Source organism: Lepisosteus oculatus, chromosome 2, assembly GCF_040954835.1.
Source record: "Lepisosteus oculatus isolate fLepOcu1 chromosome 2, fLepOcu1.hap2, whole genome shotgun sequence".
Classification (NCBI taxonomy): domain Eukaryota; kingdom Metazoa; phylum Chordata; class Actinopteri; order Semionotiformes; family Lepisosteidae; genus Lepisosteus; species Lepisosteus oculatus.
Window position 1 is genome coordinate 69,409,000 of NC_090697.1, and position 16,882 is coordinate 69,425,881.

General features: G+C 46.5%; 1 protein-coding gene across 3 annotated transcripts; it reads right to left on the reverse strand.

Moving 5' to 3' along the window:
- Positions 1-193: 193 nt before the first annotated feature.
- gnsb (glucosamine (N-acetyl)-6-sulfatase (Sanfilippo disease IIID), b) lies at positions 194-16,872 on the reverse strand. Of its 3 annotated transcripts, none has more exons than XM_069182066.1 (15): positions 16,775-16,872; positions 16,013-16,260; positions 14,173-14,232; positions 13,718-13,921; positions 13,389-13,454; positions 12,594-12,692; positions 10,427-10,591; positions 9,542-9,624; positions 8,836-8,954; positions 8,363-8,466; positions 7,516-7,617; positions 6,691-6,801; positions 5,425-5,532; positions 3,322-3,514; positions 194-2,501 (listed from the first exon to the last, which is right to left on the reverse strand). In XM_069182066.1, the coding sequence occupies exons 2-14, from the start codon at positions 16,193-16,195 to the stop codon at positions 3,362-3,364; spliced, it is 1,557 nt and encodes a 518-aa protein (XP_069038167.1). In that variant the 5' UTR covers positions 16,196-16,260; positions 16,775-16,872; the 3' UTR covers positions 194-2,501; positions 3,322-3,361. The 3 variants fall into 3 exon arrangements, with proteins under 3 accessions (XP_069038167.1, XP_069038160.1, XP_069038170.1); XM_069182059.1 differs by having other exon boundaries at positions 16,710-16,780; XM_069182069.1 differs by lacking the exon at positions 16,775-16,872 and adding an exon at positions 16,659-16,723.
- Between the last annotated feature and the right edge of the window lie 10 nt (positions 16,873-16,882).

Below are 16,882 nucleotides of genomic sequence, written 5' to 3' on the forward strand. Positions count from 1 at the left end.
TATATTTGGTTAATACTCTACCTTCTGTCAAGGCGACCTAATAGGGTTAAAGTAATGAATATTTAATACATTATTTTCCAGCTTTCTGTAGCATAACCTAATGTCCAAACATTTGCGGAATGAAAACTGTTGTTCCCTTGTTAAAGACACACAGGGGGGGATATACGGATAAGAAAGAGAACGACGAATATCGAAGAATTTAAAAAATATATATTTTATTAATTTGGCTTAGTTAAATTTGCGAAGGTGCTCCACATGGCGTAGTAACAACCACAGAGATCGGTTCTGGTTGCATCGTAGTTGATTTTTGCACCACCTAAAACTTACGGCCAGTCCGCATTTGCTGAGTTTCATTTTCAAGCGGAAAAATATTTTCTTTTTCTTTTCTTGACCACCGAACCTGTCGCTTTAATTTTATATTTAGCCAAAAAAAAAACGCGACAGCAATTTAATAAAACACGAATAAGCCTCTTCCATAATATAGCCAAAATTTCTTATCGTAAACAATATTTTTAATCGCAATTTCCCTTGTTCCTGTTCTATTACATAAAATGACCACTACCATTAACAACCTCAGAAGCCTCCCCCACACAATTAACTTCTGAGTGCTCGGCGGCGCACTTCATCCTGGGACAAAACAAAGGTACAAATACGGCCTTTGAAACGGGGCCACTTTCGGGTGAAATGAGATCTTCGGAGGGAGATACTCAAAACAGGGAAGAAGAGTCTTCCCTAACTGACAAAAACGGGATAACCATCGCGGCCTTCCACCTGACACCTCGCTGATCGCGATATCAGACCCGTCTCCCCGTCCCTGCGCAGAAGCGAGTGGAAGATCCACCTGCAATCGTTACTGGGAAAGAGGGACACTGAATTCAACAGCGCGAAGGGGGGCGGCCCGGGTGCGATTAACACCCTGATAACAGTGAAGCTATTGTGCTAGACGAAAGCAGGAAGATGAGAATGACTGATATTAGGCGGCTGCAAAGGAACCCGCTCTGTGCCTCCTCCTCCCGCCACTGCGAACAAAGCTCTTACTATTACAGCGAAACCTGGAGGCAGCAACGCATGAAAATGAATGCAAAAGAGCTGGCATGTGTTGCAGGAACGATGCACGCTCTCCTCCGCAACGGTGACAGAGCACGCCGCCCGTCTGCGACACGGGGGCGGGCTCCAAAGAGCACCCAGTGGTGAGGCCGCAGCCTTGAACGTCTTCATAACCTTTGGTACCCGCAGAGGCGGTAAGGTGGGCGTGGGAGAGCAAGGGGGCGGGGCCGACGCGTGAGAGAGGTGCGTGGCTGAGTGTGTAGTACTGTGGGGGGGGGGGGGCTGGTCAAGACCCACGATGGAAGTGCGGGCCGGCGAGGATGGGATTGTTGACATTATGGCCCAAGTGTCACCGGCTTGTGCGGCGGCTGCTTAGCAACGCCGTGGACCTGAATTTCTGCAGCCGCGCACGGACTCCACCAGTGTAGCGCGGGATAATTTCATATCCCACCTCCGCACGGCCTAGTAGCCTCCGCCTGATTAGAAACTCTCGCTGTTTTACAAACACAAAAAAAAACCCCAACATACTGGTTTGTATTTCAATTCCTATCTGGAGGCGGGGAGAGCAGAGAAGACTGGATTGTTTCCCTCACCGCTTGCACTGCAGCAGAGGGCTCAGCAATTTAGGAAGTTCAAAATATTTAATGCAGCTCTAATGGCGGGCCCGGGGGGGAACTTCGACTAGGAACTGATACCAATGATTCTTTGAGGTAAGATACACACCTCTTTCTTCATGGAGTACAGTCACCTTGATTCACAGCAAGGAGAATGACAAGGGGTTTCATGCAAAACCTTCTGAGAACAGAAGTGTTTCCTCACAGTGGTTATTTTTATTTTTTTTTTTATTATAAGAAACAAAGAGTCTGTGGCAGAGTTCAGGGTGCTCCTGCTACTGCTCAAAACGAGTCAACTGTGCTCCTGGTTAAGGATGAGCACCTATCTCTGAAAGATCTGACTGTAGAAAAAAAGCCCTGTTTTTACACTGTATTGTATCTGACTGATACAAGCAGCCCCTTTCAGGCCTGTATTGAGCGAAACCATTGTGACTGTACAGAATACAGACGACCCCTTCGTCTCCAAAAGAGGAATACAGTTTTATACAGTTCGTTCACTTTACCAACAGCAGACTCCAGCACATAACAAAAGTGAATTCATGGCTTTCAATTCTGCTTCACTGCAAGGGATTAGTTAAAGCCACCTTTGTCTTGAAAACAGGCCCGCACTCTTCATTAGTGTTATTAAACTGAGCCTCACAGGCCTGTGTGCTGTTCTCCTCAAACCCTAACACTCCCTCAGGACTCGATCAGAAAAGTCTCGATTTTTAAAACAAAACGAACGATTAATTTGGACAAAAGAAAGGAAACACAACTTTGAAAAAGTAAAATCTTTGGTTTCACATTGAAGTACAGAGCAGACGGCTCCAGTCCCTTCCACCCAGTAAAGTGCTTCACATCCTGTAAGACAAGAGCACAGATCAGGTGCTGTGAACTACCACGGACTGATGAAGAATAAAATCACAAATAAAGAGTCATGTCAGAAACCACGTTGTACAACTCAATGGGCCCAGCCTGCATGAGAAATGTCCTGGTGAGACGATCACATCCTCAGAGACTATGGCAAGAACACCGTCCTTTAGAAGGGCTGAAATATGGGGTTTCTCTGCTTCCTTCTAATATTCTCTCTGGCTATTTTTATAGAACAGCGCTGGTGTCTGGATACTCATCTAACTTCAGGAGATAAAGCTTCATTTTCACACCCTTAAGACATGACTAACGGGGAATAGCACAAACAGGAAATGGTCTAATCAAGAATATGCTACCCTTACTCGAGTGCTAAAAATTAAGTTAATGTGAAGTTAACCAGTCATATATGCAAAACAAAAGGTATACATACTGAATTTCGAGGATACAAAAGGTCAACAGTCCATCCAGAAACCTATAATAGTCACTTTCTGGAGGTCTGATGGGTATATGCAGTGTAAATCTATTCGAGAATTGTGCTGTATTATCACATTGCACTACTCAGCCACATCTCTTAATACATAAAGGTAAAGGATTTCTTTAATTTTAGCAGAGATGGATTTCCATATTTGCATTGATCCGCCACAATCAGGAAGTAGCGTGCTTGAGAAGAGCGCCTTCTATGCTAATGATAATGATGACAGTGTAAAACACGTGCTTGATGCAGACTTCGTTTTCGAATCACCGCCATATGCGTAATGCAAGACTAAGAACTGTCGCTGGCTGAGAAATCTCTTATTATTAAGTCCTGTACCTTGCTGACTGAGAGGCCACACAGTCTCTGGCCTGCTCAGCTACTGCTTGTAGACCCTGCAGGACTCGCCCAAGCAGGACTGTAGCTTGATCAAACGTTGGTTCATAGTCTGCAGGAGGGTGGGGTCCACCTTCTTGACAACATTCTCCAGTTGGTGAGGGTCAGAGGTCAGGTTGTAGACCTCCACAAAGGACTATGGAAGAGATGTAAGAGACAAAGAATTGAACCCAAGTCCCCAGTTAACTAAACCCCTATGAAGGCCTATTGGATAACACACAGTCTTGATTCTACACTGTTCTCCGAGCTCCTATATCCCTGAGCCCCTTTAAAGCTGTGATTAATAAATCTGGAATCGCATATTCATTCTTTTTATAGCCTCCAAGCTCTTTAACTTGTTGAGCGAAGACAGGGCACATTTGCTCCAAAGCACACTGTCAAGCCATTTGCCATTTTCCACACTGTGAACCCCACAGCCCCTCACAGGACAGTGAGCAGGGATTGGAGATGTCATGTTGTCTCACTGGTGACACTAGAAAGTCACAGGTTCCCAGCATGGCAAGCTGAGGGCAGCCAGTCGTACAGGGGGCTTGACCAATCATTCATTACCGCTTGGGGAATCCCAGTGGTCAATGACGTCACCTGGCTCGAAACAGTGATGTCTGGACTACAGGACTCACCGCCCCTTCCCCCCACAAGTCTTTACTTCCCTCTCCTGCTGTATTTAGAAACTCTCTCAGGTACTGGCCCCCTGCCAGTACAGCTACATTTAAAACACAAGTTAAGAGAGGAGGCCATACAGCCCATGTAACTTGTTTTGTTAGTTAGTAGCTAATTGATCTCATCCAATCGTTTCTTAAAAAAAAACAGCTTTCAGCCTCAACAACATAACAACAAGGTGGCTTGTTCCATACTCCCACAACCATTTGGGTAAAGATGTACCCTCCGTTCTCGGTTTTAATGTAGTTTGTAGTTTCCACTTGCATTCTATGGGCTGGCACGGTGAATGCCTTTAAAGATCTGGAATACTTGCATCAGGTTCCCTTGTAACACTTTGACTAAAACTGTACCATCCCTTGATTAAAGTTTTTCCACTTTTATAAATATATCCTAGCATTTTGTTTGCCTTATCAACTGCCATTGTCTAGAGAATGTAAATGACATCACCACACAAACACCTAAGTCTTTTCAGTGCACCGGTTTCAGTGCAATGATTTCAGTGAATTTCATTTGCTGCTTTTACAGAGTTTGCTGATCCTAAAATGGTATCATCGGTCAACCTGACTACTTTACTAACTATTCTGGAATCTTTATCATTGATATGAATTAAGATGTCCTAGTACAGATCCCTACAGTACTCCACTAATTGCATCACCCATGGTGTGCAGTGTAGATCTGTGTAGTTCTGTGCACTTACAGTAAAACATTGTACTGCTACAGAGACTGAGTACAGCTGCCAGCAGCTGAATGGGAATGGGTATTCAGGTGTTGGATATAAGCCTTGAGGATGGATTTAGTCTACATTATGGCAATACGGTGTGAAACCCTCACTTCATATTGACATTTGTCTTGCAGGATGTGCTGAATGATACAATTACGCCTATTAATCCGCAGAATCCTCAGATATAGTTATATACATAACCCAAATTACTTAAGAACAAGGTTTACTGACAATATTACTTGAGACTATGTGTATGCAGAACACTCAGCACAGTACAAAAAAGTTACTGTGAGTATATCTATTTTTATCAGTTTATGCTAGCTTTTCAGCCCTATCACACTCTCTCAAACTTTTTCATATCTTTTCACATCACCAGGTCACTTTTGCAAAACCCAAGGTTAACATCAGCTGCCATTCCACATTTCTGATGCCCTGCAAGCCCCCTGCAAAGCACACATTTCGACATTGATGTCTTTCTGTAAAACGCGTTACAGATCCTTGCTTCTTTGCCTCCTGATTATCTACAATCTTCTGAAGAAATTGTGAAAGCCTGACTCAACAAATGATGAAAGCTGTTAACCATGCGCTGTCTCCTACTGGTAAGCCTGCATCCAGTCCACCACCCTCGGTGGCGTGACAAGGACTCAAGAGGCCGAGAGTCCTACCTCGCTGTCTGCAAACTCGCAGTACTGCAGGTTGTAATCACTCAGTGTCCTCACGCAGGCATACGTGTTATTGAAGGCGTCTTCACACACACAGTCTGGGAAGCATTGCTACAGGGTAAAGGAAGATAAAGAGAGAAAGGCGATATTTTTCACATCTCTTAAGTGACACGAATGTCTAAGGTTCCAGACTGTCAAAAAAAAAAATGCTGAAATACAAGCATCTCTACTAACAAAAACTGGAGCCGTCAAGCTTGTTGCCTACAGATCTCAGACTGTGTCTGGTATTAGCTTGCAATGCAGGACTTTCTGCTTGCGAGCCAAGTATTCATCTGGGTTTCAGTGTCCTAGGACAGTGCACAGGCAGATTGACACTTCAGAGGTATAGTGTGTGGAGAGAAGGACGAGATCATGTTTTCTGTACAACAGAACTAAAACATGTATTAATGTGGCAAATTGCAGCGCCCCGGCCAGCTTACCTAGCCCCCAGCGACCCTCTGCCAACTACTCGTCACCATTTGGGGAATCCTGCTCAAGGGCAGTTAGGGACATGAGCCAGACTCGAACCCACAACATCTGGATTACAGAGCATCACATTGTCAAATGATGCTGTATTTTACCAGGACACTTTAGGCATTAATTTGAAATTTGTCAGAAGAAACAAATCCCCAGCATCAGTCTATACAAGAAGTGCTCAACTTTGCCACTTGAATTAATCGACCTTCCAATGTAAAATAATTGCTTAATTAACCCAGGTGTTGCAGATCACTTCAGTAATTAAGGGTTAGCTAGAACAAATGCTTGACTTCTACCTGTCTGTACTATTGCATGGGTTCTTCAACAAACGACCCAAAGTAACAGCACACTGCCTTTGTATGACCTATACATCTGGGGATTGTAGGGCACCATCCATGAGCTGTAGCAGCCTGCAATTTGCCCACAAATCCTAAATGGGTGAAATGAAGGATCACACTAGCCTTCTGCACTTTACTGTGATACCAGGATAGTGCGACTCCACACTGCCTCCCACAGGAAAGATGTTCACGATCTATTTTGGGTATTGATTAAACATCTCTAATCCTGTTTAGCTCCCTCACCATAGAAATCTCTCGACATTGGAGACAAGGAACTAATTACTAATTTACTAATTCAGTCCCACAGTGATGAGTCTTAATGTCAAGGGGTACACTCACGCATGGTGACACGGGGACAGGGAGGAAGAGAGCTGTGATTGGAAGATGATGATGATGATGCAGGGCGAATACTCACAGATAGCCCCGGGCCAAGAGAAGGGCAGGCAGGGTCTTGATCAGAGTGCCCCTCCCCTGTGTGCTCCACCAGGAAGTAGGGGCGCACAGAGCCGTTTCGCAGAGAGGGGGCCTGATGGAAGAGACACATTGAGGACACGCCCATCTTGCAGCACATAGGCAGTAAACACAATGCCCTCTCATAGCCATAACATGCAGCATATAGAGAAAAGCCACAAATTATCCATTGTGCTCACATAAACAGAACAACACATACAGGCAGAAGATATGCAATAACCTCTGATTGCACAGAGGTCAGGAAAGCTCTTCTCACAGTAAACAAATATGAACACAGCAACCTTTACAGATCCTAATATTTTGTTCTTCATAGAAATTTGGAATTGCCAATTGTTTTAAGACAGCACTCCTTGACAACTGCCATAACACTCAGGAGAGAATGATACCTGTGGACATGTTTCTCCAGCAGACCCACCTCCAGAGCCCTTGGTCATCTGACGCGCTCCTAGGCGCCTAACAGGAGAGGCAGACACAACTGGCCGATGTCTCTTGCTGACATCATCACTGCAAACACCTGGCAAGCTGCAGAGCCCTGGCTCTCTTACCTAACACCCAGTGACCCCCTGCCAACAGTGCTCCACCATTTGGGGGATTCAGCCCACGGGCAGTTAGGGACATGAGCCAGACTTGAACCCACAACATTTCGATTACAGAGCATAATCTGAGCTCTGAGCAAGCGCTTTACTGATATGCTCACATTAAAAAAAAAATTCCCTCAGCCTTAAAATATACCAATGTCCCATCCCAGGGTGCCCCCTAAAATATGCACCATGAAGGGGAGGAAGGACTGTCCATCCATGGGTGTCTGGGACACGTTGACTCCTGCGATGTCCAGGAAGGTAGGGCCCAGGTCAATGTTCAGCACTGGTGCCTGGCAAACAGAAACACATTGCAGTTACTAATGGCTGATTGGCTGCAGCTACACCTCCTGATAGGTAGATATGGCAGATTACTACACAAAGCTTTATACATATCACGTATTGGAAAACAGAAAGAATGTTTCTCAAGACATACCTGGGCAAGCATGGTTCACTGCCCCTTTCATGATAAATTCACATTATCTTTTGCTTTAGAGTACTGTTACTACAGTAAACCTGGGTATACAGTACCAATAACCAAGCAGCTGCAAAGTAAGGGCTATTGTAAACCTGTACGTTTTGACAGTAAATTGTCAATAGTGAATTAACATGCAATTACAAAGAAGACTGTTTTCACTATCTACTGCATGCACTCAGCAAAATAACACTACATTAAAATTATAAAAATATTACTGAAGCTAATCACACGCATTTTACATAAGAACACATGAAAGGAACAGGAGGAGGCCTCTAGGGCAGTCTAGCTCGTTTGGTAGAAGCTAACTGACCCAGGGATCTTATCCAGCCATTTCTTTAAAGTAAAGCTAAAAAGGCTCAGCTTTAGCAACTTGACCAGGTACTTGCTGCATTCTGGCCCAGCTTTTTGAGTAAAAAAAACTATTTTGAATTTGTAAACGGCGGGGAAACGCAGTTCTACTTGTGCTCTCTGGTAGGTGTTTCATCAGTGTTGTGATGGGGAGTTGCGTCAGGCAGTGGGAAGACTAATGTCCAACGTGGCCTCAGCCCGCCTCCTCTCACCTGCAGGGTCTGCTTGGGCTTGATCCCAGGGCCTCTCACCAGGAGAGGGACTCTGATGTCAAACTCGTACAGCTGCCGCTTGTCAATGGGCAAGGAGAACTGCCCTGGGGACGCAAGACACACTCACGGTTACACGCAAACTTCACCGCTCACTGGGGCCAGCCGGCTGTCACATGTTGCGCTGACAGGACTATAAAAGCTCATGCTGATGAACAGCGCTAGCACAAGGCTAGCTGTGTCTGCCGCTTCGGGAGCTGGGACTCACACAGAAAGCAAGGCTTTGATTCAGGTAAAAAGAAAACAAAAACAAAAAAACAACAAAATTCAACAGAATATCAAGCCCAGGATTCTCTTGTTGTAGCATCTCCAACAAGACAGGAGGAAGAGGCGACTGCTGTGAGCTATGACCCCTGACCTCCATGTCTCCTCGGTGACTGAAATACAGGGCCACCCAGGAACAGCAGGCGGCGCACCTGTATGGTAGCCATGATCGGAGGTGTAGAAGATGTAGGTGTCATTCAGCTGCTTCAGATCCTCCAGTTTCTGGACTACCTTTTCCACCAGGTCATCCACTGACAGGAGAGTCTGCCACCTAGGGACAGAGCCGGAAAGCGCAGTCAGCACATCATGCCGCTCGTCTGATGACAACACTCCTTCCTTCTCTCTCACGCCCTGCAGGGGTAGCCAAATACCAGCCATTCCTGTCCGCAGTGCAGATCTTTGCAAAAGCCAGACCATTCACTGTTATTTGCAAACCTGCAGACTTAAATACATAGGAAATGTCCACATTTAACTGCCCTGAGCTGACACTCTTTCACTGCAGACACCAACTGCTGTCAGCAAAAGGCAAACCTCTAATTCTGAAACCCTTTCCAACCTCGCTGGACTACCGTTTACAGATAGTGACTAGATTGCTAGCAATCCCAGAGCCAGCAGTATTCATCTGGGGGTGCCTCAACAGTCTTTGATGAGGGTAATGTGGATGGAAACTTGGACAGGCAGACAGAACTCATGTATTTAGCAACGAGGTGTTCTTGCAAGCCTCTTTTTCACAGTTTCCCACGATGGGTAACATGTGGCGTTGATAAAATGCCATCCAGGGCGTCCATTTGAACATGTACCCAGATCAGAAGCCTGGTACAGGGTGTTGAGCCCCTGTCTGCCCTCATCATCTCTTACCTTCTGCGAAACGCGTTGTCCAGGAAATTGATAGAGCTGTTAGTCATGGGGTTGTGTGGCTGCCTCAGGAGCCAGTGCTTGTCCTGAGAGAGGGAGATATTTAAGGGTTAGTGCCTGGCTCTCTCTTTTCTCTCTGGCATTTCAATTATTGACACCCTGTGCTGCCCAAACTGCTTTTTGCACAGGTTCTGAAACAGGGGGCACATTCGTTTGGAGGGGCTGTGCCTGGTCTGATTTACCACAGAGACTTTACTACCTGTGTTCACTATTCTCCTCAAGCTGTGGCCTTCTGCAGTACCGCTCACACCAAAACAACAAAGAAAACAGGATGTTAAGATTTACCTCCAAAGAGAAATCAACAAACTACTCAAAAAAGCCACTGAGAGTGAGCCCTTTAGCCTTTGTGTTCATTTAATTAGTTAAATTTGTAGCAGGACCGTTTTCACTTTCCTTTTTAATTCAACAGCCCTCCTTGACGAAAACATGCAGTCAGACCTGTCGGTTGTTTACTTGTTCCTCATACTTTACCGACTTCATAACAAATGATCACTTGTTTTCACAGCGGAAGTGCGCGTTATTGGCAAAAGATTTGTGTTGTTTATTTTCCTGCTTTAAAATGATTGCCCATTGTCATCATATTAATGACAGTGAAACTCGGGCATCAGCAATAATGAAAACTGTGTGCAGAAGTCAAAACGGAAGTTTCACTTCTGCTTCCTCCCTGCCTGCAGTACATGTTCTGCCCACTAGGTGACAGCAAAGGATTCCACTGCAGCCTAAGAAAATCCAAGCGATAACTCCCTGGAGGAGAGGACACTTGAGCTGATTGCTGTGGTCTCTGCGTGGACAGGCTCTGAAATGCTGCACGAGGGCAGCCTGGGTTACCTTTCCCCCAGGTTTGTTGAAGCTGCCATCTCGGGGCGCCTTGATGTTGCCGAAGGTGTTCTGGTACTGGGGTGCAGAGGTCCAGGGGGAGTGTGGGGCAGGGGGTGCCAGCATCATGAAAAACGGATACCTCCGCTGGTCCAGGAACCGCAGAGACCTGTCCACCTGGGGCGGGAGGAGGAAGGACCCAATTAAAGGGCGCGCCGAGTGCTGCCAGCCAACCATTTTTCACTGCGTCTGTTCTCGTATAACTGCACTTCAGCCACGAAGGCATCATACTGCCATGATTGCATCTTAACATAATCAACTAGTACACGCAATGGGCTTTGTCGCGAAATATCCCAATTAAATACAGTGCCTTGCAACAGCATCCAGACCCTTTAAAAGTTTTCAAATGTTGCTGGATTACAAATGATACTTACACAGCCTTTTCCAATTAGTATATTTTTACTGCAAACTCGCATGCTCAAACAGAAAACTTTTAAAGTAAAAATTAATTATGTTTGTCAGCAGATATCTGAAAGAAAGTCAAAAACTGAAATACGCTGCTTGCATAAGTACTCAGCCCGCCCTGTGCTCTCACAGCTCTCTGCTTACACAGCTGAAATTGCCCTAACGAGGATATTATCGCCTTTATAAGTTTACGGATTTCCAGTACCTATTGGAAAAAGTGTGCAGGTATGATTTGTGATCCAGCAACTTTTGAAAACTTTTAAAAGGGTCTGAAGACTTTTGCAAGGTACTGTTATAAGAAGTTGCTGCTTACTTTCCAACACATTGTTTAGTGGTTTCACACTTGGCAGGTCGTCTCTCGGTGAAGCAGAACTGCCCAAAGAAGTTCTACAAAAGCTGCACCAAAGTGACATCTCACTGCATGTAGAATCAGCCCCTACAGCTGGAACAGCGCAGACATCAGCACTCTCTTCCTTATCTTCCTCCTAGATTTGCGTCTCTGTTTTCCTCGTGCTATCTTTGCTTGTGCTGACTAAGGCCTCGTCACAAGATCTCTCCAGAACTCCCCGCACCAAGAAGTCCACACGGGAGGCAACACTAAACTTGCAGGGCTGTTTGCACCCCCAAGGCAAGGTGCTGACAGACTCCTCTTTTCAGAAAGCGGCCTTTCTGGCAGAGTCAGACTGTCAAAAGTCTGTCAGAAGCTCCAGCATACAAAAGATCTCAAATAAGATTAACGCAAGGTAGGCAGTGGAAAAAAAACCCATTATAATTTTAGTGTAGCTGTTGAGAAAAAGTACAGTACTTGTTCTTTAATCAAAGGGCTTGAGAAACAAGAGCTCTGCCATGTCACTCGAATTTGTGTATTTTAATTTTCTAGCTCCCTGGCAGTCATTCCTGGTCTTGGGGGGCCACAGTCCACCAAAACTAATAAGTAACCTGTAATCCTCAATGAGCAAATAACCTGAAAACAATCAATTCAAACACCAAACTGCCAGGGTGGGAGAAAATGTCTTCTGGTTGTCAGCTCTCCAGGAACAGGGGTGAAGTGCCCCCAGAACAAAATGGACGGCTTTAAACTCTGGTCCTCAGGGTCTGGAAACCAGCAGGTTTTCCATGTCTTCTCAAGTTAGAAATGCCTCTTCAGTTGGGGTGAGCATTAATTTGATCTGATTAACGTTTAACTGGACCAGTTTATTCATTTTTCAAAGCCTTAAGGTACTGACAATTTAAATAGAAAACCAGCTGGACTGTGGACCCTGAGGATGAGTAAGCAGTTCCTTCTACAGATGACTAACTCTGTGACCTCCCCCTTATGGTTCAGTCTGAAAAACAGATCAGACCTTTACTGCTTCTTCATTTTCTGAATTACTCATTCTCTCACTTTCAAAACACATCTGCCTTTGTGCTCCAGAACAGACTGTATAAAAGGTGGACTGCAGGGAAGCTTGGCGGGGGACAGAATTTGCGTCGCGCAGTGCTCTCAGGCTCATCAGCGAAGTGATTCAGAGCCCTGCGCAAAACGGACACTTGTCCCCACAGCCTTTCGAAAAAACTGAAAACTGATGGAAGACTGCTAAAGCAGAACAGACAACACCACATTCCTAAAACAACACACAGAAATGTAGAAAGGTAAGAGAATGCAATGGCCTGAAAAAATTGTGCATGACTCCTTGAAAGATTGTAGGCAGCACAAGGGGCCAGCAGGACTCACAATGAGATCGGTGAGGTAGTCAGTCTTGTACTGGTCCCCATGTTTCTCCTCCTTTCCATTCACAGACAAGGTGTAGTTATAGTATTGAGAATTCCCCACCTGCAGGCACAGGGGCACATGTCACACTCAGCACAACACCTGGATAGGATTGCAACACTCTCCTACGGTCTCGCCCACTGCCAGGGCAGCAGGGCCAGATGCCTTCACACTGCAATCTGAACCTCTACAGGTTTCACAAGCTGTAGGCACTTACCTAAGTCAACAGCTGGCATTTAATACTTCAAACGTCTTTTGAGCACACGGGCAGACAGTGGAATTCACTTGAGAGGCAATTACAACTGCTTCATAAGAGCACCAGCAATTAAAACGTTTAAAAGTTGATCTCTCTAAAACACCATATGGATCAGTATGATAGAGCTTTTCTTTCTAAACATGCATTGCATACAAGACTTTCAACCAGAGAACAAAGAAATCCAAAACGCTTGCACTCTGTATCTGTGGCATTAAACCTTAATGGTACCACAGGAGGTGTATTCTGACTGGCCCATAACTTCAAACACGTTACTGGTATATATAGGCAATGCATACAAATTATTGATGCCTTAACGAACGTACAAAATACCACAGTGAACAATCCTTGCACAATAATAGTTGTGGGTTTCTGTCCAAAGCTGCGGCCCTGCGTCTCTCCACGCAGTCAGTATACAGTATGAATCGGCCTAGAAGAATGTTAGACTTGAGAGTTTAGAGCTGCAGCTGGTCCCTGCAGGAAAGCAGCAGTGTGCGGAGACTTACCAACCCATGCCACTGGTGCCAGCCTGGGGGCACGTGGCTCACCCCACCAGCCTGAGGCTTGCCGTACTGTGAAAAGACACAGAGAGAGAGAGACACCGGGCTGAGACTGGCGGCTCGGGAGAGGAGAGGGAGAGGGGGGACAGGACGTCTGCGAGGGGCAGGCGAGGGAGGGCTGAGCAAGCTGGTCAGGGGGAGGGGGGGGGGTGCTCTTCGATTAGTGCAATATTTTTTAATGACCGCGGTTCCAGACAACACCTGGCTGTAAGGCAGCAGGTGCTGCTGGGAGGGCCGGGGCGCGGGGCCTGGCAGCGCAGCGGTGCTCGGGTTACCTGGTTCAGGTATTTGCCAGCGAAGAAGGTCTGGTAGGAGCGCTTCTGCAGGTAGACGGGAAAGGCCTGGGGCTCCTGGGTTCTCTGCCAGTCCGCGCTGCTGCAGTTGCCGTTCAGGGAGTTGTTCCGCACCCCGTGGTTGTGGGGGTACTTCCCCGAGAGGACGCTGCTGCGGCTCGGGCAGCACAGGGGGGTCACCGTGAACTGGGGAGCAAGGCAGCCGAACTCGGAGTGAACACGAATCAGGCCAGGGGGTCCAGCTTCCTCCCCAAACCCCCAACACTGTGGAGACCCCGTTTTCTCCCCCAGCACGCACGCACGCACGCACGCATGCACGAGAGGCTGGGAGACTCAGTCGCTCTTAAAAGTTCGGTACCGAAACCCGACAATCGTCAGGCTATCAGCAGAGAAAGAAGCGACCCCCAGACCCCCAGTCCTCATTCTGCTGGACTCACCGCGTTCGAGAAGGAGGCCCCAGCATCCCCGATCAGGGCTTGGGCCTTCCTCATGGGAATCTGTAAGGAGAGAGAGAGATAGAGAGAGAGAGTGAGATATATCTCTCCCCAAGGCCGTGGGGTGAGACAGGGCTGCAGCCTGAGCCCAACACTGTTCAATATCTATATCAACGAATTAGCAGGAATGTTGGAGCAGTCTGCAGCTCCTGGTCTCACACTACACGACACAGAAATCCAGTTCCTGCTCTATGCAGATGACCTGGTCTTGCTGTCGCCCACAGAACAGGGGCTGCAGCAGAACCTGGCACTGCTGGAGCAGTACTGTCAGACCTGGGCACTGACAGTCAATCTGGACCAGACCAGAGTTATGGTTTTCCAGAAGAAAGCCAGACCTCAGGGAAACAGGTACAAATTCACACTCAACAGCAACACATTGGAGCACTCATCCAGGTACACATATCTCGGTCTCACCATCAGCTCATCTGGGAGTTTTGACTTGGTAGTGAAGGCACTGAGAGAGAAGGCACTCAGGGCATTCCACACAATAAGAAGGAGGCTCTTCAACATCAACCCACCAACAAGAATCTGGCTCCAAATATTTGAAAATGTAATCCAAGTGTGGGGTCCCCTCACAGACCAGGATTAGACTCAATGGGACAAACACCCCACAGACAATACACAGTAGCCGAATATTTGACCAAGATAAGAAACAGACCCTGATGAAGTACAGGCTCAGTGACCACAGCCTGGCCATAGAAACTGGGCGACACGGGCAGACCTGGCTGCCCAGAGAGCACAGGCTGTGCTCCCACTGCCAGCTGGGAGAAATAGAGACAGATGTGCACTTCCTACTGCACTGTGACAGATACTCTGGGATTAGAGAAACATTCTTCCCTAAATTTAAAAATCTAATCCCAGAGTTCCTACACCTGCCAGAATAACAACGGGTCCCAATCCTACTGGGAGAGGGAGGAAGGAACTCAATTGAACTGGCAGCCCAGTATGTGATCTCCTGTCACAGCCTGAGGAACAGTGAATCTGTCCCCCAATAATGCTCAATATGTTTACAGTATATGTACATATTTTAGGATATGTCTTTGTTGTAAATGTCTGTAGATTTTATTTTACTTTACTTTTATTTTTTGTTTTGTTTCATGTGAATGTCATTATTTTGATTTGCTTTGGCAACACTGATTGTACCCATCGGCCATGCTAATAAAGCACCTTGAACTGAATTGAATTGAATCGAGAGAGAGAGAGAACAGAGCTGTCAGCTCCAGGCCCTACTGAGGCAGGTCTGCCCATTTCCCCCAACGGATCAGTGGGCTCTCCCTTCTTGCGCTTGCACGCCTTGCTGTGTGACCATAAGTCACTGTAAGATGAGACTCAGGCCCTCGACAGTCCAGGGAAAGAGAACCCATACTCACAGACAACCAGCGTGTACGTTCCACAGAAACATGGAAACCACTGATCCTCTAGAAAATTGATTTCTGTGGAAACTCTAAAATGACACTGTCACGATTCTCCCTGTCACCCACTACCCTGAAGTATGTAAAGCATAGTCTTCCTGATTTAATTTTACAGAACTTACTGTACAAGACTAAACTCCCTGCATTCAAATTCTTCTCATTACACGTTCAGAAAACCAAATTTGACGTTACTGTTTTTAGCACATTTAACTCCTGACCACTACCGGAGGTCAAGGAAAGCGCTCCTCGTGACAACCGAAGAGCAGGGCACGACTGATGTCGTTACCTGCTGTCCTGAATGCGTCAAGTTGGAAGAGCGCCTCCTCCAACTTGAACCGCAAATAAAATTATCAACAAAAGCGGACTCTCACCATCCCTCCGAGAACCACATCCTGGTCGTCCGTCAGAATGAGGACGATGTTGCTTAACTTGGTGCCTTCCGCACACCTGAGCGCGCAGACACACAGCCCCAGCAACACGGCGGAGCGAAGGACTCTCATGCGGCCAAACCGGCCCCGCTTCTCCGTGATCCCGGTAGTCTGAGAACCGGCCATCGACGAACACCGCACAGCACACTCGGTTCGCCCTGAAGTTACTCTGGAGGGGCGCACAGCAATGCCTAATGGAGGAGAGGAGAAGCAACACGGAAAGCGTGTATAGAGGGGGGTGGCCCGAGGAACTTTTGAGGAAGTAGAAACTATCCCTGATACTTGTTTGACTTTTGATCATATGACTTTTTTTTTTTTAAAGTGGGATTTTCAGCGGACGGCAGCTTGAAAAGAAATTAAAAACAGAGCACTGGGTTTGTATTGCTTCACATCACTATAACCATTTCATAAAACAGAAACTACAAAAGCTACGTGCTCCATTAGGTTTAAAACCTCGCGTTAAAAAGGAGAACCAACTTTGGGCTGCTGCTATTTATTATTAAAACAACGCCGTCGCCCCCCTCCTTCAGTGTACAAATATTTGCAGAACAGTCGAAGCAACAGGAAAATGAATATAAACAGTGCATACTAAAAACAATTATGTTCAGAAAACATCACACGTAAATCTATTGAGTCATACTAGACTTGAACCTCCTGGACTCGCTTAAGGTCATCTACGTATTTCTGTCACGAGGGCAGCGCTACCTTCTACCGACCAATCAGATTGGAGTAGTACGCCGGTCCTTTTGAAGTAGCCAATCACAGTTGTAAGAGGGTGGAGCCCGGGAAAGTGCGCTTTATGTCTCCGGCTGG